Genomic DNA, 19,731 nt, shown 5'->3' on the forward strand with positions numbered 1-19,731 from the left:
GCCGTAGAAATAAAGTAGAACACGCACTTAGTGAACTGTGACACAGACTTTATTTACTAAACACCTGCAGGTACTACAGATAATCAGACACAGAGCTACAGATATGACCGGATAGAAAACACCACTCATGGACTCATAAAGCTGTATGCTCCTCGTTTCAAACGGCACCCAAGAGCCTATTCAAAACTTTATAATTGTTTCCAAATTGTTCAAATTAAAAACACTAATGCAAGAATAATGGATCAAACAGATCAAAAATTGAGGTTGCATTACAGCGAGTCATAATTGGCAGAAAATAAATCAAATTACATAGAAAAAAAAGAAAAAAAAAAAACAGTCTTATGGCTCTTTGGGCTCTATCTATTTTAGGCCTATCAAACCTAACCACTCATGAAATTACGTTTTCTATGTAAATATATACACACACACACACTTTATACAGCTCTTTGTCTTTCTATGAAAAACAAAAAAATCTTAAAAATGTTCTTTTTGCTATATCACACTGGCACATTTATCCCAACTTAAAGCAAAAGTATGACATTTTGAGAAACAGGCTTATTCAATATCTGGTAAAGAGTTCAAGCTGCAGTGGGTAGAATGCAAAAAAAGCCAGAATTTGAGTGAGACCTCTTCCTGCAGCTCCACCTCTGCCCTCAATATAGCATGGGCAATGCATGCGCAGAACAGCCAATAGGAATGCTCTCTTTCTCTGAAATGACCTGTGATAGACCAAAGTCTCCTGTCACAGCTAGATTTCTAAAGCCTAAAAACAGAAATTGCCAACCACAGCTTTAACGAAGGTTACTGCTAGCAGCCGGTTAGCCTAGCACAAAGACAAATAAGCATATTACTCAAAATGTCAAACCACTCCATTAAAGCCCATCTTACAAAAAGCACTTCGTTTGAAAGTGGAAAAGGATATTGGAGGTTATGTAAAAATTAAAGTTTATTTCAATGGTTCTTTAACCATTCTAAAACCATGCATCTTTATTTAGAGTGTGCTTAAACATTTAAGGGGGGGAGGGGGGGGGGGGGCAGAGAGAGAAAAAATCCTCACATAATGTTCCTTACAAAAAGATTACATTCTGCATGCTGTATTGAAATGAAGGAGATAAGGGCCAAGGGAAGCTCACAACACCAAAAGTTATCACACGTACAGTATGAGTTTACTCCACTGACGGCACAATAATCTCATAAAAAGAATTACACCAGCACAGAAACACGTTGACTCCTTTGCTGTTTGACAGCTTAAAGTTTTTTTAAATGCCTCTAAATAAAAATTGTGATTTATAGGATGGTGTAGTGTGTGATAGTGAGGGGAGGAGGCAAAGCAGAGGAATGTAGGCTCTGAATAGGAGGAGGAAACAGTATGGCAGCATGGCTTCACTCTTCTTCTTCACTTCCCCTCTTCCTAGAAGAACCGACCAGAGTACTGCCTCACACTGAAATAAGAGACAGACGAAGGTAAGGGCATTGAATGTGACATGGGTCAGGAGCTGTTAATGCTGTAAAGCAAACTGTAAGACATGTTTTATGTTGAGCACAACTGTAAATTATAAAAAGTATGCCAAGGTCAAGGCTGAAAATAAATTATGTCTGCAAGAAGCATGACTGCTGAGACCAGCTTAGCCATTTAGGGATGGAGGGGAAAAGGAAGTGTCTGAAAAGTAAGTAACTGAAAAGCTCAAAGGCTCAACACCCTTATGTTTTGGCATAATGTTAAAACATTTGAACATTTATCTAAGAACACTGATTTCAGTAACATGTCAGGTTTGTACAAAAGCTGAATACAATTAGGGCTGCAGCTAATGATTATTTTCATTATCAATTAATCTGCCAATTACCTACTTTATTTTTATAGACATGACACAATATTAAAAAATATATATCATAAAAACTATATAAAAATGTCTATCATATATTTTCTGTATGGTTTCTATTGTGAAAAAAACATTTACATCATTTGGATGATGCTTTACAGTCTGATCCTTGCACGTTATGTTAATTTTGCACTTAAGTTCTTAATAAAATTAGAAATTTCTCAGTACTTTGTCAAGTATTTAATTCACACAGGAGTATACAATAATAGTCTTTACCATGTGGTTTTTTCATATAGACTATTTATTTAGCAGAAAACATGTTATATCGCAATATATATCGAGATATGAAAAGATCTATATCGGAATTGAAGATTTTGGCCATACAGCCCAGCCCTATTGTTTTGTCTATAAAAAAGGTCACAAAATAGTGAAAAAGGCCTCGTATAATTTCCCAGTGCCCAAGGTGGCACCTTCAAAAGGGCTTGTTTTCTCAGACCAACAGCCCATTTGTTTACAGTTTAAAGTGAAAACAGCAGAAAAACAGCAGATCCTCACAGATTATTAAAGTGAGTAATCCATTATCAAAATAGTTGCCAATTAATTTTCTGTTGATCAATTAATCGCTTCAGCTCTAGACAAAATTAGCATCTCTCTGGTGGTGTTCAATTTTTGTTAGTGATCTTGGTCAACTTCTGGTCTAAAAACTTATAGTACAATTAACATAACAGCAACAATGGACGACAAGATTATTATGTGTTTTATGTATTTTATTATTAAGTCTGTGTGTGTTTCACCTGGCTGCAAGAAAAAATTACTCATTGGGTACAATAAAGTTAAAGGTCCCATGGCATAAAAAATTTCACTTTATGAGTTTTTTTTAACATTAATGTGAGTTCCCCCAGCCTGCCTATGGTCCCCCAGTGGCTAGAAATGGTGATAGGTGTAAACCGAGCCCTGGGTATCCTGCTCTGCCTTTGAGAAAATGAAAGCTCAGATGGGCCGACCTGGAATCTCCTCCTCCTGACGTCATAAGGAGGAAGGTTACCTCCCCTTTCTCTGCTTTGCCCGCCCAGAGAATTTGGCCCACCCATAAGAGAGAGACATCATGGCTTGAAAACAACCCCCCCCCCCCCCACCCCCCCACCCCCTCAATAGCATTTAAAGCTACAGACACAGAAATGGTACATCCTAAGTAAAGCTCATTGTGGGACTGGCTCTAGTAGCTGTAATTCTGCACCAAGACTGAATTTCGGGAAAGAGACTTCAGATACAGTATTAGGGGACCACTAAGGTCTATATAAAAGCATAAAAAGCAGCAAGTTATAGGACCTTTAAGTGGAAGTAAACTTTTTAACGCAGCAACAAAATTTTTTTTTACTTCCATCCAGTGGTGGATGAGCCTACAGGCCATCAGAGGAGACCACACTGCTCCAATGGGATGAGTTGTTTGGGGGAGTCACAGGAGCACATGCCTGTTCTGCAGCAGGTACTGGGCGTTCTGGATCTGGTCCTGTGTTCCTGTGATGGTGATGATGCGGTCCTCAGAGCCCTCTAGTGGTTCATCAATCTTGATGGATGCCCCAGATTCATGGCGGATCTGCTTGATCCTCTGGCCGCCCTTACCGATGATGGAGCCAGCCAGCTGCAGAACAACCACACAGGCCAATTAAAAGTGAAGTCTTTTCTGTCATTCTTAACTGCAAGAGTCTAAAGATGTCTTACTTACATCTTTTGGTATGGTGACTTGTGTTGTGATGACTGGGCCTCCAATATCACTGTATGAGCCTCTTCCACCTAAAGTCAGAGGTGAGAAAGAACATTTCAGGTGAATTTGTCTTTAACTTAAGCATGCAACAAGAAGAAATGATCCCATAAGGGTAAGGAAACAAGAAACTGACAATAATAATCATTCCCCACTCACCAGACTGAAAGTGCTCCCAGGAAGAATTGTTGTCTTTGAAAACATTGGAAAGGAAATAAGAAAGGGAAAAATGAAAATACACAGGGACAAAGACGAGAGCAAATGCCCAAAACAAATAAGTTGTCCCTCTATGTGCTCTGACAAATATGTAATATGGAAAATGTTTTCATTTATAGAAAATGTTTATTCTAGGATGTGTCGACATGTCAAAACCTGCAGTCATAGCTTTACAACAGAGTTTAAAAGGGGAAAACAACATGAGTGATCAGGCAACCAGACAGGTTTTACAACTAAACATTAAAATGAATACATTCAAACATTTACTTTTGTGTTTTTAATGGTTTAGATTATAAACTCAGTGTCCACTCTGTTAGGTACACCTGTACAGTCAAATGCATTTTGTCCTCTCTATTTACATACATGAGGTGGGCAGAATATTAAAAACAGACCAGTTGTATTGGATATACAACTGTTCTGTATTGTATATGCGACTGCCAGAAAGTCTACTTTGATAATGCATGATGCCTACAATAGTTTTTGTTGACACTGTCATAGAGGTGTTAAATGAATTGTTTTAGTATTTAGGTCATAATTAGCATTATATTCAGAGGTGTTTCTAATGCTGCCCACCTTATGTATGTAAATAGGGAGGATATAATATAATAAAGTCCAGTACAACACCACCTTTGACTATGAGCACAGTAATAAACATGTAGTTGACTTTACACATTTCTGAAAATGTCACCAAAAACAGACCATTATGAGCTTCGTAAGGATAGATGTTATGGCCGGGCTGTTTTATTGGGCAGCATTAACACAGATTAGCATAGATGGTAAAGGTGTACCTAATAAAGAGGACACAATACAGAGTGTATGATCCAACTGTGGACTTCAAAACCAATGACACAGCCTATGGTTGCCCCTACATAATGTCTGAAATGAATGGTGGCTGAAACTATTATAACAAGACCCAAGTTAAAAAAAAGACTCAAAAAATATCAACACTCACCATATCCACCTCCACTCTGCATTTCAGGATCGATTTAAGAGAAAAAAAATAAGGTAAACATACGTTTGTGTTTTAATGATGGAATAATGACAGCACATTTTAATACCAGCAAGAGAACGGTTAACTGGAGCACTGAGTCAAAATACTAAAACAGATTTTCTTCTGCTTTTTTAGAGCAAAAGGAGAAACAATCTGGGGAAAAACTTTTTTCTTTATAGACATGGCTCATGATAGTGAACCACGATAATTTAACCCAAGAATGAATTGCTCATATTTAGGACATTTAAATGCACAGTAAAAGTTTGCCTTAACCCCATAAAGCCATTGACTATTCAATTTTTTAATAAAACAGTGAAAATTAGAGCAAGGTCACACCCTAAATAAATAAAAACAAAACATTTTGTGAAAGTTATTTGAGCACAAAACAGTAAACCAGCTGTTGTCTTCATAAAGCTTTTAGATGAGTAAAAGTGATGAGCTTATTTTATTATCTAAGGCTATCTTCTTATCGTATTTAAGTATTTTCGCTAAAATTAATTTGCATTTTGATGAGAAATATCTGAATGCTTTAAAAGCGAAGGAACATGTTTGATACTATGCTGGTCTCAAGCACGCCATGTTTGTCCTTAAATCTCAAGAATTAATTGACATCTACTGGTGTTTATTTGATCAAATGTATTATTTACCTTCTTATTGAAAGTATTTGCTTGCAGCTAAGAACTGAAGGAAGCCTGTTCAGGAATTGCTTTGGTTTCAGCTCAAGTTCATTTGCTAGCCTGGTGGATCTCTGGACTACATACTCAGCTGCTCTGTGGTAACCACGGAGACAGCTGTTGCCAGGCAACAACAGGCCTCAATCAGTGTGCATTCACAGTGAAAAAGCAGCCCAGTCCATGGCTCCGTGCTTGTACTACAATCAGAAAAGGGAATTCCAATCCCCTTGTCTGAAACATAATTCACAAACTGCTACACACAACTAGGAAAGCTACAAACATACAGCCTAGCATTACAGCAGCACCTGTAAACACGGACGGCACTCACCATGCTGTCATAACGGTCTCCTCCTCGGCCTCTTCTGTCACTACAGACAAAAAGGTATGCATTAATATAGTTTCTCTACTCTAGAGGACACTTTGCCACTACAGTATCACGCGGGTCAGCGCTGTTAAGATTGGACATGCAGACTCTACAGATGACCTGTGATCAGACTCTGAATCAGGGCTGGTGGGTTGACATTCTGCTACTGAGCAACTTACTCTGATGTCAGTCGCTCTGCTTTTGAGAGAAATTAAATTATTGACAATCCTGCTCCGTATTCACCTTGGTCTGTCGTCCATGCCGCCATGATAGCTGCCATGTGAGAACCTGTCTCCCCTGCAAACAATGACAGACAAGGAAAGTGTGTTGGAAAAATAAAATATAAATTACTAACTGTATCTAAACAATTGTGTATCCAAGGGTGCTTTCACACCTGTAGTTTGGTTCATTTGGTCTGGAACAAAGAAAAAATGATTCATTGTTGCCTTTTAGTCCTGGTCCTGTTCATATTCACAGAATTTTAAGAGCTGTGGGCATAAAGTCATATGGACTGACAGGTATCTCATTGATTGGACAGTTTTGCATCATCATTGCTACATGGATCAAGGTGGGGAAATCAAATGTTGGTGACTGAAAGAAAATCACACATGCACCTTTGGAGCTAGCTCACGACAAAACAATTATGAGCATTATTAGTCGAGACTAGAGGTGTGACGAAATCTCGTCCTGCAAGATCTCGCGAGATTAAAACATGACAAGATCTCTCGTCGAGGTAAAAAGCGTCTCACGATATCAGTACACAAGTGCAGAGCAGCAGCCAGCATGACGGATGAGTCTGACTCTGACCTCGAAATTAGCATAGAAGATCCCCCCTGCCCGTTCTCCAATGTTAACTTCTGCAGAGCGATAGCGGAAGAAAAAAAGCTGCCTGTAAAACAGCATTAGAACATTAGAGAGTACCGCCTCTCTCTCTCTCTCTCTCTCTCCCCCTCTTGGCCGAGACACACACGCATCTGTAGTGTGCAGTTCACTGTGGCGCTGTCTGGCGCAGACCGCTCTCTCTCCGTCCTTTTTAAAATGAGTCAGGAAGCGGACAGCAAATCATAAATTTACTTTACTGCTGCAATGAATAAAGTGAAGAGGAGGAGAAAAGAGCATCAGTCTTCACAAAAATAATCTGTTGAGTGTTTGATGGTAATTTATTTGTGCTTAAGAACGTAATCACTGTGAAACAATAGTTAAATAAGCTTTATTTCTCTCTGTCTACTGTACAATGACAAATTCAAGTACAAACAACTGGTCTCAACTACTGCAAGAAAACGCTTAGTTACGTTGTAACCATGGTTCTCTGAATGAAGAGACTCTCTCCACCGTACATATGGAATAAGTAACGGTGTAACTGTTAGTTATACAGGAGAGAAGCCAGTCATTGTGTTTGTGGCAAAACATTTCAGTGCTCGTTTTTCATTTTGTGACTTTCGATTGAATAAAACACTATTTTTCCAGTCTTATTTCTTCATTGAAGTTTCCTTTAGAATAGTGTTAAAATCTTGTCTCGTCTCGCTCGCGTGAACCCAATCTTGTGTCTCGTGAGCTGGGTGTCTCATCACACCCCTAGTCGAGACTGCAACTGAACCTTTTATATAATAAATGACAAACAGGAAAAAAGGCATTTTGTACCTTAAAAAGGAACACGCCAACTTCTTGGGACTTTAGCTTATTCACAGTAACCCCCAGAGTTAGACAAGTCCATACATACCCTTCTCATCTCCGTGCGTGTTGTAACTGTCTCTGACTCTGCGCGCGACCCCAGCGCTAGCTAAGCCTAGCACAGATCCTGGAGGTAACCGGTTCCAACTAGCCTACTGCTCCGAAAAAATGACAAAATAACGCCAACATGTTCCTATTTACATGTTATGATTTGTATAGAGTTACGGTGAGTAAGCTAAAGTCCCAATAAGTCGGCGTGTTCCTTTAATATAACATGAGGACTGCTAGTTACTGTATGGTGACTATGGACCAAACCACTAGGTCAAATGCACCAGAGTTCATTTTAACGAACCAAACAGGTTAATGGTGTGAAAGCATCCACAGTAAATGAGCACCTCCTCACCCTCCTCTTGGCGGTGGTGGCGGGGGAAGAGGCAGATTACGTGCTCGGCTGCCCCCTCGTCCACCTCTGCTCAGCGGAGGTGGAGGACCCCGACGGGGGCTTATGTCATCGTAGTCCCTTCTGGAGGGAGGTATAGGTCTGTTGCCACGAACCGGGGGCATGCGCTCAAAGCCCCCACGCACCCGAATGGGGAAGCCACCAATGGGTCGTCTGCCTCTCTCCTCGAATAACATAGTGAAACCGCCGTAGTCGTACGTCTCATCGTAGAAATTAGGGTCATAAGGCTGGGCACGACCTTTGATTGGCGCCTGCAAAATGAAGGCAAAGGAAATTAATAAGATTGTAAGAGTCTGCTCTGTTCTGAAATAACTGTTGAAATTAGCTATAAAACACACAGACAATAATACTCTTTAAAGCTGTTGAGGTTTCAGTAGTCTCGCTTTGCCAGACCCTCCTCCACAATGCTGCGGAGGAGGGTCTGGCTAGTCCACACAGCATTCCGGGATGGGAGAAAAACATGCTCTGGTTTATTGACATTTCTTTAAACCAATCAAAATCGTCATTGGCTGCGCTAAGCGCTGTACGGAGCCCCGGTGCCACTGGAAAACAGTCTCAGGAAGGAACTTGTTTTGGTGGAAGGCGTACATTTAAAGGTTGTTTTAGTCGTTTTAGTCGTGCAACAGAAAACTCAGATTTGACAGATAGTCTAGCTAGCTGTCTGGATTTACCCTGCAGAGATCTGAGGAGCAGTTAACCATAGTCCTCATAAATCCACCGGAGTTTAGAATTCCAACACAAAGGAAGCAGAAGTTAACGGAAATCCGGTCGAAAAAAAAAGGACATAAGGCGGAATTTCTAGCGGCAAAAATCAATTCCATGCCATAAAATTATGGAATTCAGCCTCTAGTCACAACTATCCTTACATCTACATGACATGAAACACATGATTATATAAAGTATGTTGAGGCTTTCAGCAGATCTCAGAGATGTAAACTGACCTCTGACACCAGCTCCAGGATAACTTTTATACATTCAATGACCCGTTCTGGCTTTCCTCCCACCAAGACGACTCGGTCAGTGGAGTGTGGACAGCACTCCTGGAACAGCTTGATGGTGGTCTGGGTGTTCTAGTGCATGAAAACATGAAAATGTAAGACTTGTATCCAGACAATCAAATTCATTTTGATTGCTTTACTACTAAACTAGCCAATTACACCAGCAAAAAAAGTTCTCTTTTCATACATGTTTGTTATGTCATTATTGGTAGTGCAACTCACAAAATACAAGTAACATGTATGATTTTAACAGTTCATCTCCAGGCCAACTGTTGGTGCAGAGCATGATGGCGAGGCTCCTGATAATCTGGACTCTGTCCTACCTCTCTCAGCTCCTTTATCTTGGCACCTTTTACCCCAATGATGCCCCCTGCCAAGCTCTGATGGATCAGCAGACGAAGCTCAGAGTCAAAATCAATCCCACTGTAATGCTGGTACTACAAAAACACAAAGCAAGATCAGTGATGTCATCAGGGCCTGAAACTCTTTCCAGCATTGATAACACATTTCTGCAACTAGATATTCTATGTTGGAAATGTGAAAGAAAATAATGGCCACAAATGTAACATGTAGTGGGCTTTAAGTTTTAAATAATCCATTAACAGAAAGATGAATGTCTGTACAAGGGATATGTTCAGGATCACAGAGGCAATTTGGAAATTCATAACAAGCTTATGTTATGTGCTGTTAAAACAAACAAACAGATTTTGTTCTGTAACACAGTAGCATTTTTTTGTTTCACTTTCCTGAAATAATGGAATTTAGAACTGAACAAACGTATGGACCAACACAAACAGATAAATAAGTTAACCAGTGCAGGTTTGATTAAGGAAAATTAAAACAAACATGTTTATGGTAGAACACACTGCACCATATAAAAATATCTGAAAAATATTGGGATTTATCAATACCCATATTTGTTCAGGATTAGCACACCTCTGCCTGATGCAATCTGTTTGAATCGATGTGATCTTGTTTTATAACATCTTCTAACATTAAATAGTAGTAATATAAGCAGCATATGCCAGCTTTAGAAGACAATGCTTTTAAAGCAGGACTGGATAACTGACAGACTAACAAAGACTAATTGGCACTCAAATTGTTGTTGCATCAGTATAAAGAATTACTATATGAGAAGAAAAACTGTCAGTCATGACAGCATTTGCAGAAAAAAATTGCTAGATAGAAGAACAGTGGTGGCAAAGATTGAGCTCACCAAGATTCGACGGAGTAGTTCAATCACCAACAACAACCTCAGAAATAACACTGAATTACTTAATTAGTCGAGACAAAAGCTAATTACTGTGAGCTTCACAAAAGGTGGTAGCTATGGTAGGGACGTCATTTAAAAATATATTCAAGGCCAATGTACAGTAAGTCAAACTTAGATGTATAATGTGTCATGCAGCGCGCAAAACCTGGAGCAATAGATTTGTAATCTTTCACTTTGATGTTTGGACACATCTGAAGCAATGTGTGCCAACTGCTAAATATGGTAGTGGATCAATATTACTATGGGTTTCCAGTGAGTACGTTTACATATACACTCATATTCCACTAGGATTCTGAATGTGACAATATTGAAATAGATTTATTAAAAGCTTCTTTCTTTGCACATTTTTATTTACAGCACTATATGTTGATATTTATATATTAGCTTATTGGGAGAAAACAAGTAGTTATATGTAAAATCCGACATTGAGCACCTCCATATAGCCAAAATGGCATGATCCTCATTTCATGACGCCTCTGCAAAGATTCGACTGTGAGATTCACAATCAAATATTCGAGGTCAGCCCTATTCCATTTGGATATTCAGAATAAGGCCTATTTATGAATCAAGCATTTTCCGATTAACACACATGGGATATGTAAGTATTATTTGGGTTTTAGAAGCATTCTTTGAATGTATACATTCAGAATATGCATCTCAATTGGGGTTTTTACAGCCGTTTTGCGACATAATGGTTAGACCTGTGTGTCGCTATGGTTGTTGTACCCAAACCAACTAGCCAACAGGCAGTTAAAGGCAGTTTTGTTGTGTAAAGCTCAGCCGGGTTTGGTTATTTTGTGCATCAATGTCATGTGTAGCAAGTCAATCCGCAGTGCCCAGTGGGAAAAGCAAGCCTGAGTGTAGCCAATTTGTTGCATTAGCCAGGCGCTCTAAAGATCAGTAATAAATGAAAGCACAAACAAAACATACATTACAACCAGTGTTACTCACCAAAAAAACATTGTGTGTAACCTTGAGGTCCAAGAAATGTGTTAAATGATGTACCTTGCTCAAAATATTTGCAAAGACGTTTTTTTTTTTATATTTGTTGTATACTGTTCATAAGCTAGCAGTCTTCTTCACTTCATTTGTTGGCACATTGCTACGTTTGTTGCCACCAACTGTCCCGAGCGGAATAGCGCACAGCCAAAGGAAAGATGTGTATTGTACCACCCGCTTGCTCACGTGTTCTTGTGCTTCACAGGGTACCTTTAAGGCTTGTGTAGAACTCTATTATAAGTTGAACTTCAAATTCTGCATAATGTGTTTTTTTTCTATTCTATTAATTCCAACAGGCAACATATTTCAAAAGGTAATGTCATCAATCATCCTGGACTGTCCACAGTTCATGTACACATAATAAACACGGAAATTAACATGGTCTTACCTCCTCTAGAGTCGGTATGATTTTTAGCAGAATATCTCCAATAGTGTCGATGCTGGCATTCACACTCAGGATCCTGTCAGGAACCATTTTGGCCAAAAGGAAGCAAGGCATTACAAGGTGGACAAAAAGTAGAACACAAGGTAAAACCCAATATAAAAAAATGTCTGAGAAGCAGTCCAGCAAACAGTAACAGACAAACTTACGAAAGATTTCAAACAAAAAAATTAAAAACTGTAGCATACTATGCACAACTACAACTTTTCCCCAACACTAGATTGATTAAATAAGCAGCTGACATGCACTAAATTTAATATTGTTTTTAAAGTAAGAGAAGTCTTGGGAGGATGGGCAGCTTCAGGACGGCTGAAATTTGGGTGAGACTGGCGACACAGAGTTGGGGGAAGGGGGGGATGAGAGAGAGATCTTCTATTACCATCCCACCACCAGCAAGTTGGGGAAAAGGAACGTAACAAACTCAACATAGGCTTGTCATTACAATTGCGCCACCAGCACACCTTCTCATTTTGATCAGGGTTTGGGGAAGAGGGGAGAGGTGGGGAGGAGGGGGCTAAGGACTGAGGTGAGGAGGAGACGAGGGGGGCAGTAGAAAAGAGTAACAGAGCAGAGGGGTTGAAGTGGGGAAGGAAATGCGAGTGGTTACCAACTACTTTGTGGTACAGGACAGGAGCAGGGGTGGAGGGGTTGGGGGGGTTATGAAAGGTTTGGCAGGCAGCTCTGATCTCATGTGGCCTGAGAGAAATTTAACAGAAGGGATGCAGCACATCGAAATAAAGACACAACATTAATGAGTGACAGAGTGGGGGACAAAGCCTTTAGACAAGAGCCAGTGCTCTCTCAGAAATCATGGACAGTGATGCTGACAGTGGGTGAGGGAGGTGGAGTTCCAAAGTAAGCAGGCCAGGTGGGCCACAGAGGACAGAGCGAGAAAAAGATGTCTGCTTTTCACACGTTTCAGGGTAAAATTAAACATCACAGCAAGGAAAAACAACATCCAACAGCTGTGTTGCTAACCATTAAATACTACTTGGTAGTGGGCTGTCAGTGATTCTCTACATGGACAATAAACTGTAATGAAAAATACTCAATGGAGAATGCTTAAAATAGACAGAAAAATCAAAAGGAACAATACACGTCTCTTACAAGTGGAGGAGGGGGTGTTTGGGGGAGGGGGGGGGGGTGGGGGAGTATACTGTCATGTATATAAAAATGTTAAAATTAAACAGAAGGCAGGTTATCAAAGACATGTGTTTCACTGTTCTAATCAGGCAGTGAGGCAATAACTGGTGGGACATACCGCTCTGGGCCACTGCTGTCTGGGACTGATACACTGGCATTGTACTGCATGGGCCGAGGAGGTGGTGGTGGTGGTTGTGGTGGTGGTTGTGGTGGAGGAGGTTGGCATTGGGCGGGGGCATTCAATCACAAGATGTCAAGTTAGGTGCCCATTTAAGGAGGGGCACGGTTTACGGGTGGGGCCAACCGGGAGTGTCAGGTGGGCGGGCGTTCAGGGGCGGGCGGAGGTTGGGCCAACGTCAAGGTGGGCAACGCAGGAGGGGCATGTCGATCCAGTACATGGGCAACGGAGGAAGGTGGCCAAAAATAAAAACAAAAAAGTAAAGGAGAAGGGAAGAGGGGGAGAAGGAATACATTTTTAATTTAATACAAGCTATACTTCGTCCCAAAAGTGAAATGAGAGACTTGAAACTAGGCTGAGAAGAAGAACAGGAAGTGTGACCATGACAAAGATAAGTATAAAAAACAGTCTGGAGATTTACAGCCCTGAGGCTATATCCACTCAGGCTTTCTGGCACCTGTTGTCAGTTCAAGCTCAAACATAGCTTCAACACTGTGAGGGGAATCAGGTTGAAACTCACAAGAGGACTGGAAACAAAACCCAAAACCCATTCTTCTCTGTCAACATGAGCCAACTTGAGCCGTTTTCTCATATGAATTCGGGACAATGTCCGACAAATTAGGTATGGACTTGTCCAAAGTTGCCCTTTCACACATGTACCACACAACAGGAGGTTGTCCGTGTCAGACACGTTCTCACCTACTGCAAATACTCTGTTTGGTTTAGGCGAGGGGTGGCGCCTGGGCAGAGCGTGCAGGAGGCAGGACATGACGCGGATTACACCGTGGTCACATAGCCAGTTTGTAATTTGGCCATAAACAACCGGGTCTCTTGCCGTTCCTTGAATTTGTCTGACGATTTCAGCGTCGGCCCATAGCCACAGAAGTTTCGTTGGTGTCTTCGTGTAAATGGCCCTTCTTCTTTACCCTTGGATGTTTTTTCCGATTTTGCACTAGCAGCATGATGGAAAGGTTATATGCGTTCTTACATACAGCTCCTCTGGGTAATAATTTCAGGGTTGCAGTGCATGTGTGAAAGGGGCTTTGGTTTCATCGTTATAGAAAACTGATCAATGACTAACATTGCATGTTAATTCTTGAACCTGCCGGAAAGAAATCTGGAATTGTGTCTGTGGGAATCCAATGAGGGGAGTGAATTGATTGATTGATTGAATTTAGGTTTAAATCTTTTCAATTTTATTAGCCAACTAAATTTGCTCCTGAGCTGCAGAAATGTTAGCCGCATTTTATCCGTTTACTCACGTCTGTGCGTAGGGCTTTTATGTTCTTGCCACCCTTTCCGATAACAGCACCGGCATTCTGTGAAGAAAGAATTAGAAATAATAATCGCTTTGATCAGTGGGGAAAAAAACAGCAGTGTGACCCAACAACTAATGCGGCCCACTGTGCGAATGAGTCTTTACTTTGCTCTGAAGCAACACACGCAGCTCCACCATCTCGTCTGCGTTGCGAGAACGTTTGAAGGCCTGCTCTTCTTCCATGTCCTCAGCTGGCCGTTTACCTGAGTGGGAAGACAATTCAGGTCAAATCTGAGCCAGGCAGTCATTCTGTATGAGGTATTCATCTGTTACAATAGACATCCTGAGAAATAACTTTAATGCCACTCTGGAGAATTTGACGATTTCCAACTGTCACACCCCAGTATGGCAGTATAAAAGAAGGCAATCTTTGTTTTTTTTAAATCTTTCCATGTTTCACCAGGATAATCTCATTTTCTAAAAACTACATCTTGCTCTCATATTCTATAAACACACACAGGGGCTAAAATGTAGGACTATGCCACTGAAATATTGTGAAAAAAATGCCAGAGGGAACCAAATTATCATAACTAGTAGGGGTGGAACGGTAGATGTATTCGTATTGAACCGAAACGGTATGGTCTCGGTTCGGTACATGAATTTACACGGAGAATACACGGTATAAAAATAAATAAAACTTAAGTTTAACTGAAGTTCCCGAGCTCCGCCTACATGTCGACGGTCCAGTGAGTGAGTCAGAGCTAGCCTAGCCTATGGCGAGTGGTGATGACCCACAACAGTTAGAGGACCCGCCGGCCTGATCACAAGTTTGAGAAAACTTTGGTTTCCCAGTCAGTAACAGTAGTACAGGCGAGAGAGTGGTGGATAAGACGAGGACTGTGTCGGCGTTGTTCAGCAGTTGTTGGGTATGTGAGTGGAAATACATCTAACATGCTAACGCATATCCGACGCCATCACCCAGATGTGCCAATCACTGGAACGAGACAAAAAAAAAACTGTCCAACTTCTCTTCCCTTCTCGTGCTACGGAAAGCTATCTCACGGCGACTGTTCATTTTATTGACTGAGTGGGAAACGAAAGCATCAGTTCTACAGACGTGGCCTCTGTATGAGCAGCACTCACCTAGCTGAGAAGCTACAGGAGGTTGTGGCTAGTTGGCAAAGGTATGCCTGTCGCACTTAATAGCAAGAATACTTTTATGGGGGAAGGTCTCGCCTTAGTAGAATTTTTTTGTTTTGTTATTATTCCACGTAATTTGCACTTTCATAAATTAGAATGAATAAGATGCTGTATTTTCAGTTTTATAGCCGATTGTCTTATTTTGTTTACAAGTTACAGATGGAGTCTGGAGATGATGTGGGGTACTTATTGTTTACATCTTACTTTACATACTTCAGGCTGTTGCAGCTAGCTCAGGGGAGAGACTGTATGACACTAGGTGGTACAGCCTGAGACATGCACAATAAAAAAAAAAATTGCCTTCTGCATTTTTGTTATGCTTTTCCCTCCATTGTACCGAACAGAACCGTGATGTCTGAACCAAGGTATGAACCGAACCGTGACTTCTGTGTACTCCCCTAATAACTAGCCACAACCACTATAGGGTTAATGGAAGTGAGAAAAATATAAATACATGGTGAGTCAGTGCTAGGTCTACAGAAGAATGGGTTTCATTCAGCAGCCAACTGTATCCTGGAATATGTCCAGCACCACCATGTACCCTTCCTGGATTAAAACACGGGCAGATCTGCTCAGGGCCCACCGAACAGCAGTATCTTGGACAGAAGAAACCCTCAACCATCTGATGTCCACATGCTATGTTGTGCAAGCCAGAAATGTTCAGTTTTTTCCTCCCTTGAGTGAACTAATTAGCCTGTACATCTACACACTGTAGTTCAAGCTGGATATAACATGTCTGGACTTACTTCATTTACTACTTCATGCAAGAGTTAATTCATGCAGTTTATATTACGGTCATGAATGGCTGATCAACATGAAGATATGAAGGTATCTAATGGTATGAATGATCTTACCATTAGTGTCAGTGTTGCTGAATGTGATATCTTCGTCCTGCTGTTCAAGCTTCACCTCCATTGTTTTGCAACTGCAGTGGAATGCAAACAGGCTCCTCACCCTGGATCTGCTAAGAGAGGCGGTAAAGGTACATAAAATATTCTGATTAGGGCAAAGAACTATTATTTTTACATCAGTTAATCTGCCAATTATTTTCTCGAGTGATCGATTAATTGTATTGGGCAATAATACGTCAGATAATTGTGAAAAATGTCCATCAAACATTCCAATGTGGCATATTCAAATGTGTTGTTCTGTAAAACCCAAAATATGTCCACTCTACATTCACATAAAGAGGAACAGCATACAACTTAGAAGTTGGAAACAGGGGATGTTTGGCAATTAATGGATTATCAAAGTAGTTGCAGATAATTTTTATGCTACTCGACAGTTTCAGCTCCAATAACTTCAAATAGTTTTTCCTTATCCAAGTCGAGGGTCTAAGGACATGCTGTACAGATTGTAAAGCCCCTTGAGGCAAATTTGTGACTTGTGATATTGGGCTATATAAATAAAATTGACTGGAGTTGACAAGTGGGGCTAATGAAGACATATCATGAGTCAAGTATGCGCGCAGCAGCTTGGATGTTGCCTGGGTAGTTCAACATTACAATTTTAAATATAGTCTCAAACTAGCCTGCATGAACTCTACTGTAAGCACGCAGTCCACCTACATGCACTGCCCACTATTGCTAGTAAAAAGCTGCAAAAGCAGGTTAGACTTCACTCACTGTACTGAGGCCTTGCTAAGTTATAGGGAGATGCTAGTCAACGCCTATCGTTACATAGTTAAGGATTCAGTAGCACCTATTTTACCTACCATGAGGTTTTACAGCTGCTACCCCATGTATAAAGGTTCTCCAGGAAACATTTATTCATAGGTGCATTTTTGATTAAAAAAAAATTAATTGGCCGTTTGTGGAGAAAGCTCATCACGCACTGTAAGTTAACTTGTTATACTGAGCCTTTCCTCCTTTATCTCCACCTAATTCCAAGACAGCTACGCACGGAAACTGTACATAAAAAGCGCAATTTCTTACACTCAAAAGGAAAACGTGTTTGTCACCCGGGTTCAAACATTAGTCTGTCTGCAAACAGAAGTTAGCTAGCTAGCTTCTTTGCTAAGTTGACATGACTTTGCTAAGCTAACAGCTCTGCTAAGCTAGCCAGCTGCTTTCAGTGTGTTTTGCAAGGCGTGTCTACCAGCTACAGTGCAAGTCACGTTGCACTGTAACGACTGTCACTAGCAAAAAAAAAAACAACATGGAACAATTCAGCTATCCTTGTAAATGTCAGCGGTCGAATCAAAAATGTATGAACCATATAGCTAGCAAACAGGCTAAATGATGCAACGTTACATACCGAGGTAACAGCGTATAACAGCTAGAAAAACAAACCTGCAGCAAAGCCACGTTCACTGCGGTGCTCCACTGTTTCCTCGTCCAGAAACGTTTGCACGTTTTCGGCAGAGAGAAGACAGGGTGCTCGATTCGTTGACACTCTCCCGGGGGTTTGTTACTTACGCTTGTCAAGTCAGCACAGGCGGGCGGGACTATAACACATTACATTCACAGAGAAGACTCGATGTACCCGTGTGGCCACGCAGAACAATTTATCAAACCCTCCTCATCAGTGAGAGTATTGTTGTCCCAAGTTTAGGCTCGCAGGCAGCATCTCTTCTCACCCCGCCTTTCTTGGCAGACCATCTACAACCAACCACTTCTTAACTGATAGAGATTTTTATTCCCCTGAATGATTAGATGACTGACAGATTAGCATACATTTTATATGTATAGGGCTCTTTTGAATTCCAAAGCTTGGTCCCAGTTCAATACTAAGTAGGCTACATATTACATAAGTCAATTACAGCATGAAGTACATATTTTGGGACTATCTGATCCACTGAGTTGCTTCCTGTTGCAGAGTCCTTAAACTTATTAACTTTCCAATTTACAAGTGTGGGTCAATAATGCCAAGTGCTTCCCATTGTATTTGTTAGGAGGGTAGGCTCTACAAAAAATACCCAATTGGAACACAAACAGTTGATTAATTGATTAGTCGATCAACAAAAAATGTATCTATTCTATTCTAATGCAAGTGATTTTTCAAGCAAAATATGTGGGTTTGCTGCTTTTCTCTGTTTTGCAACATTGTAAACTAAATGTATTGGGGTATTGGACTGTTGGTCTGACAAAAAACATTTGAAGATGTAACCTTGTGCTCTGAGTCATTTTTATAGGCATTATTTCTCTATGTTTTGACATTTCTTAAACTAAAAATAGAGAAAATAATGAGACGATTAATTGATAATGAAAATAACCATTAGTTGCAGCCGCAACTGCAGTATTTAGCAGTTTCTCCTTGACCTACTCATGTGCATCCCCAGTGGATACACATGGTATTTCAGCAAGAAACACAAGGGGCTTGGGGTGTTCTACTGTGCTTACTTGTGCTCTGTAGTTGTTGCTCCACACCAGCACACCTTTGGTGCTCAGAAGTGGATTGCAGTTGTTGGAGGAACTTGGTGCTTCCATCTCTAGGTGCCAGATGTCTCCCCATCACTTCATGAATGCATTTGTGAAGGCCACTAGAACACCAGCCCTAACAGTGACCCATTCATCAGAACAACAGGGTCCCTCCATTCTCCATTGGACCAGTGCTCAGCTGACTGGTTGGAAAATACCCAGGTTCTGTTACTTGTGACATTTCAAGTTCAAGCCTTGGATGCATAAACCACTGCGACACTTGCCTCATGTGTAGAAGCACCTTAGGAACTTCTAAAGGGCCAAAAGTTTGCAGATTTGTCTAAGGACACAGGCTAAGTACCCCTCATTTATGCTGCTACGGTTCACCACTTTGTTTTAATAGAAATAAAATGATGGAACAATATGGATTATGTTTACTTGTTTTGCCTGCAGTTTAGCTCATTTATACAGTATAAAAGTAGGTCTGATAAAGGTACTTATTTTATATTCACAGAGAAGGAACTGAAAAAGGTAATGTAGGACTAGAAACTTAACAAAAATAAACATGCACTTCAGCAAAGTAAGTTGAATTGGGTTTTTTTTTAACTCATCCTTTGCTGCATGTCATTCCCCCTCTCTCCCCCCTTTCATTTCTTCCTTTCAGTTGAACTCTTTGAGACACTCCCCTCTGGCAGGAGGCTCAACCACACGCCACATAAACAGTTTTTCCCCTCCGCTACTAGCCTTATCAACAAGGCCCGGTACCCACCCTGACTCTCTCCATACTCCACCTCTGGCTCCTCATGCCGCTGTACCTACTCTGCTGTAGTGTTCCTTTTTACTACTGTTTAACTTATTTTACTATTTATTTACATGTATTTTATCGTTATTAATACATACTGTGTGTATATGTTTATACTTAT

General features: G+C 40.7%; 1 protein-coding gene across 8 annotated transcripts; it reads right to left on the reverse strand.

The window, feature by feature from the left end:
- Positions 1 to 31: 31 nt before the first annotated feature.
- On the reverse strand, positions 32 to 17,963 carry hnrpkl (heterogeneous nuclear ribonucleoprotein K, like). Of its 8 annotated transcripts, none has more exons than XR_004108093.2 (16): positions 17,741 to 17,963; positions 16,304 to 16,413; positions 14,415 to 14,512; positions 14,254 to 14,310; positions 12,932 to 12,975; positions 11,617 to 11,689; positions 9,280 to 9,393; positions 8,900 to 9,028; positions 7,902 to 8,209; positions 6,071 to 6,124; positions 5,792 to 5,831; positions 4,751 to 4,766; positions 3,742 to 3,774; positions 3,547 to 3,614; positions 3,199 to 3,462; positions 32 to 1,442 (listed from the first exon to the last, which is right to left on the reverse strand). XR_004108093.2 is itself a non-coding variant. In XM_031317405.2 (16 exons), exons 2-16 carry the CDS (start codon positions 16,362 to 16,364, stop codon positions 1,412 to 1,414), a joined length of 1,296 nt encoding a protein of 431 aa, XP_031173265.1. In that variant the 5' UTR covers positions 16,365 to 16,413; positions 17,741 to 17,963; the 3' UTR covers positions 32 to 1,411. The 8 variants fall into 8 exon arrangements, 6 of the variants coding, with proteins under 6 accessions (XP_031173265.1, XP_031173266.1, XP_031173270.1 ...); XM_031317405.2 differs by having other exon boundaries at positions 3,293 to 3,462; XM_031317406.2 differs by having other exon boundaries at positions 3,293 to 3,462; positions 16,304 to 16,410; positions 17,741 to 17,885.
- Positions 17,964 to 19,731: the final 1,768 nt, after the last annotated feature.

Source organism: Sander lucioperca, chromosome 14, assembly GCF_008315115.2.
Source record: "Sander lucioperca isolate FBNREF2018 chromosome 14, SLUC_FBN_1.2, whole genome shotgun sequence".
Classification (NCBI taxonomy): Eukaryota; Metazoa; Chordata; class Actinopteri; order Perciformes; family Percidae; genus Sander; species Sander lucioperca.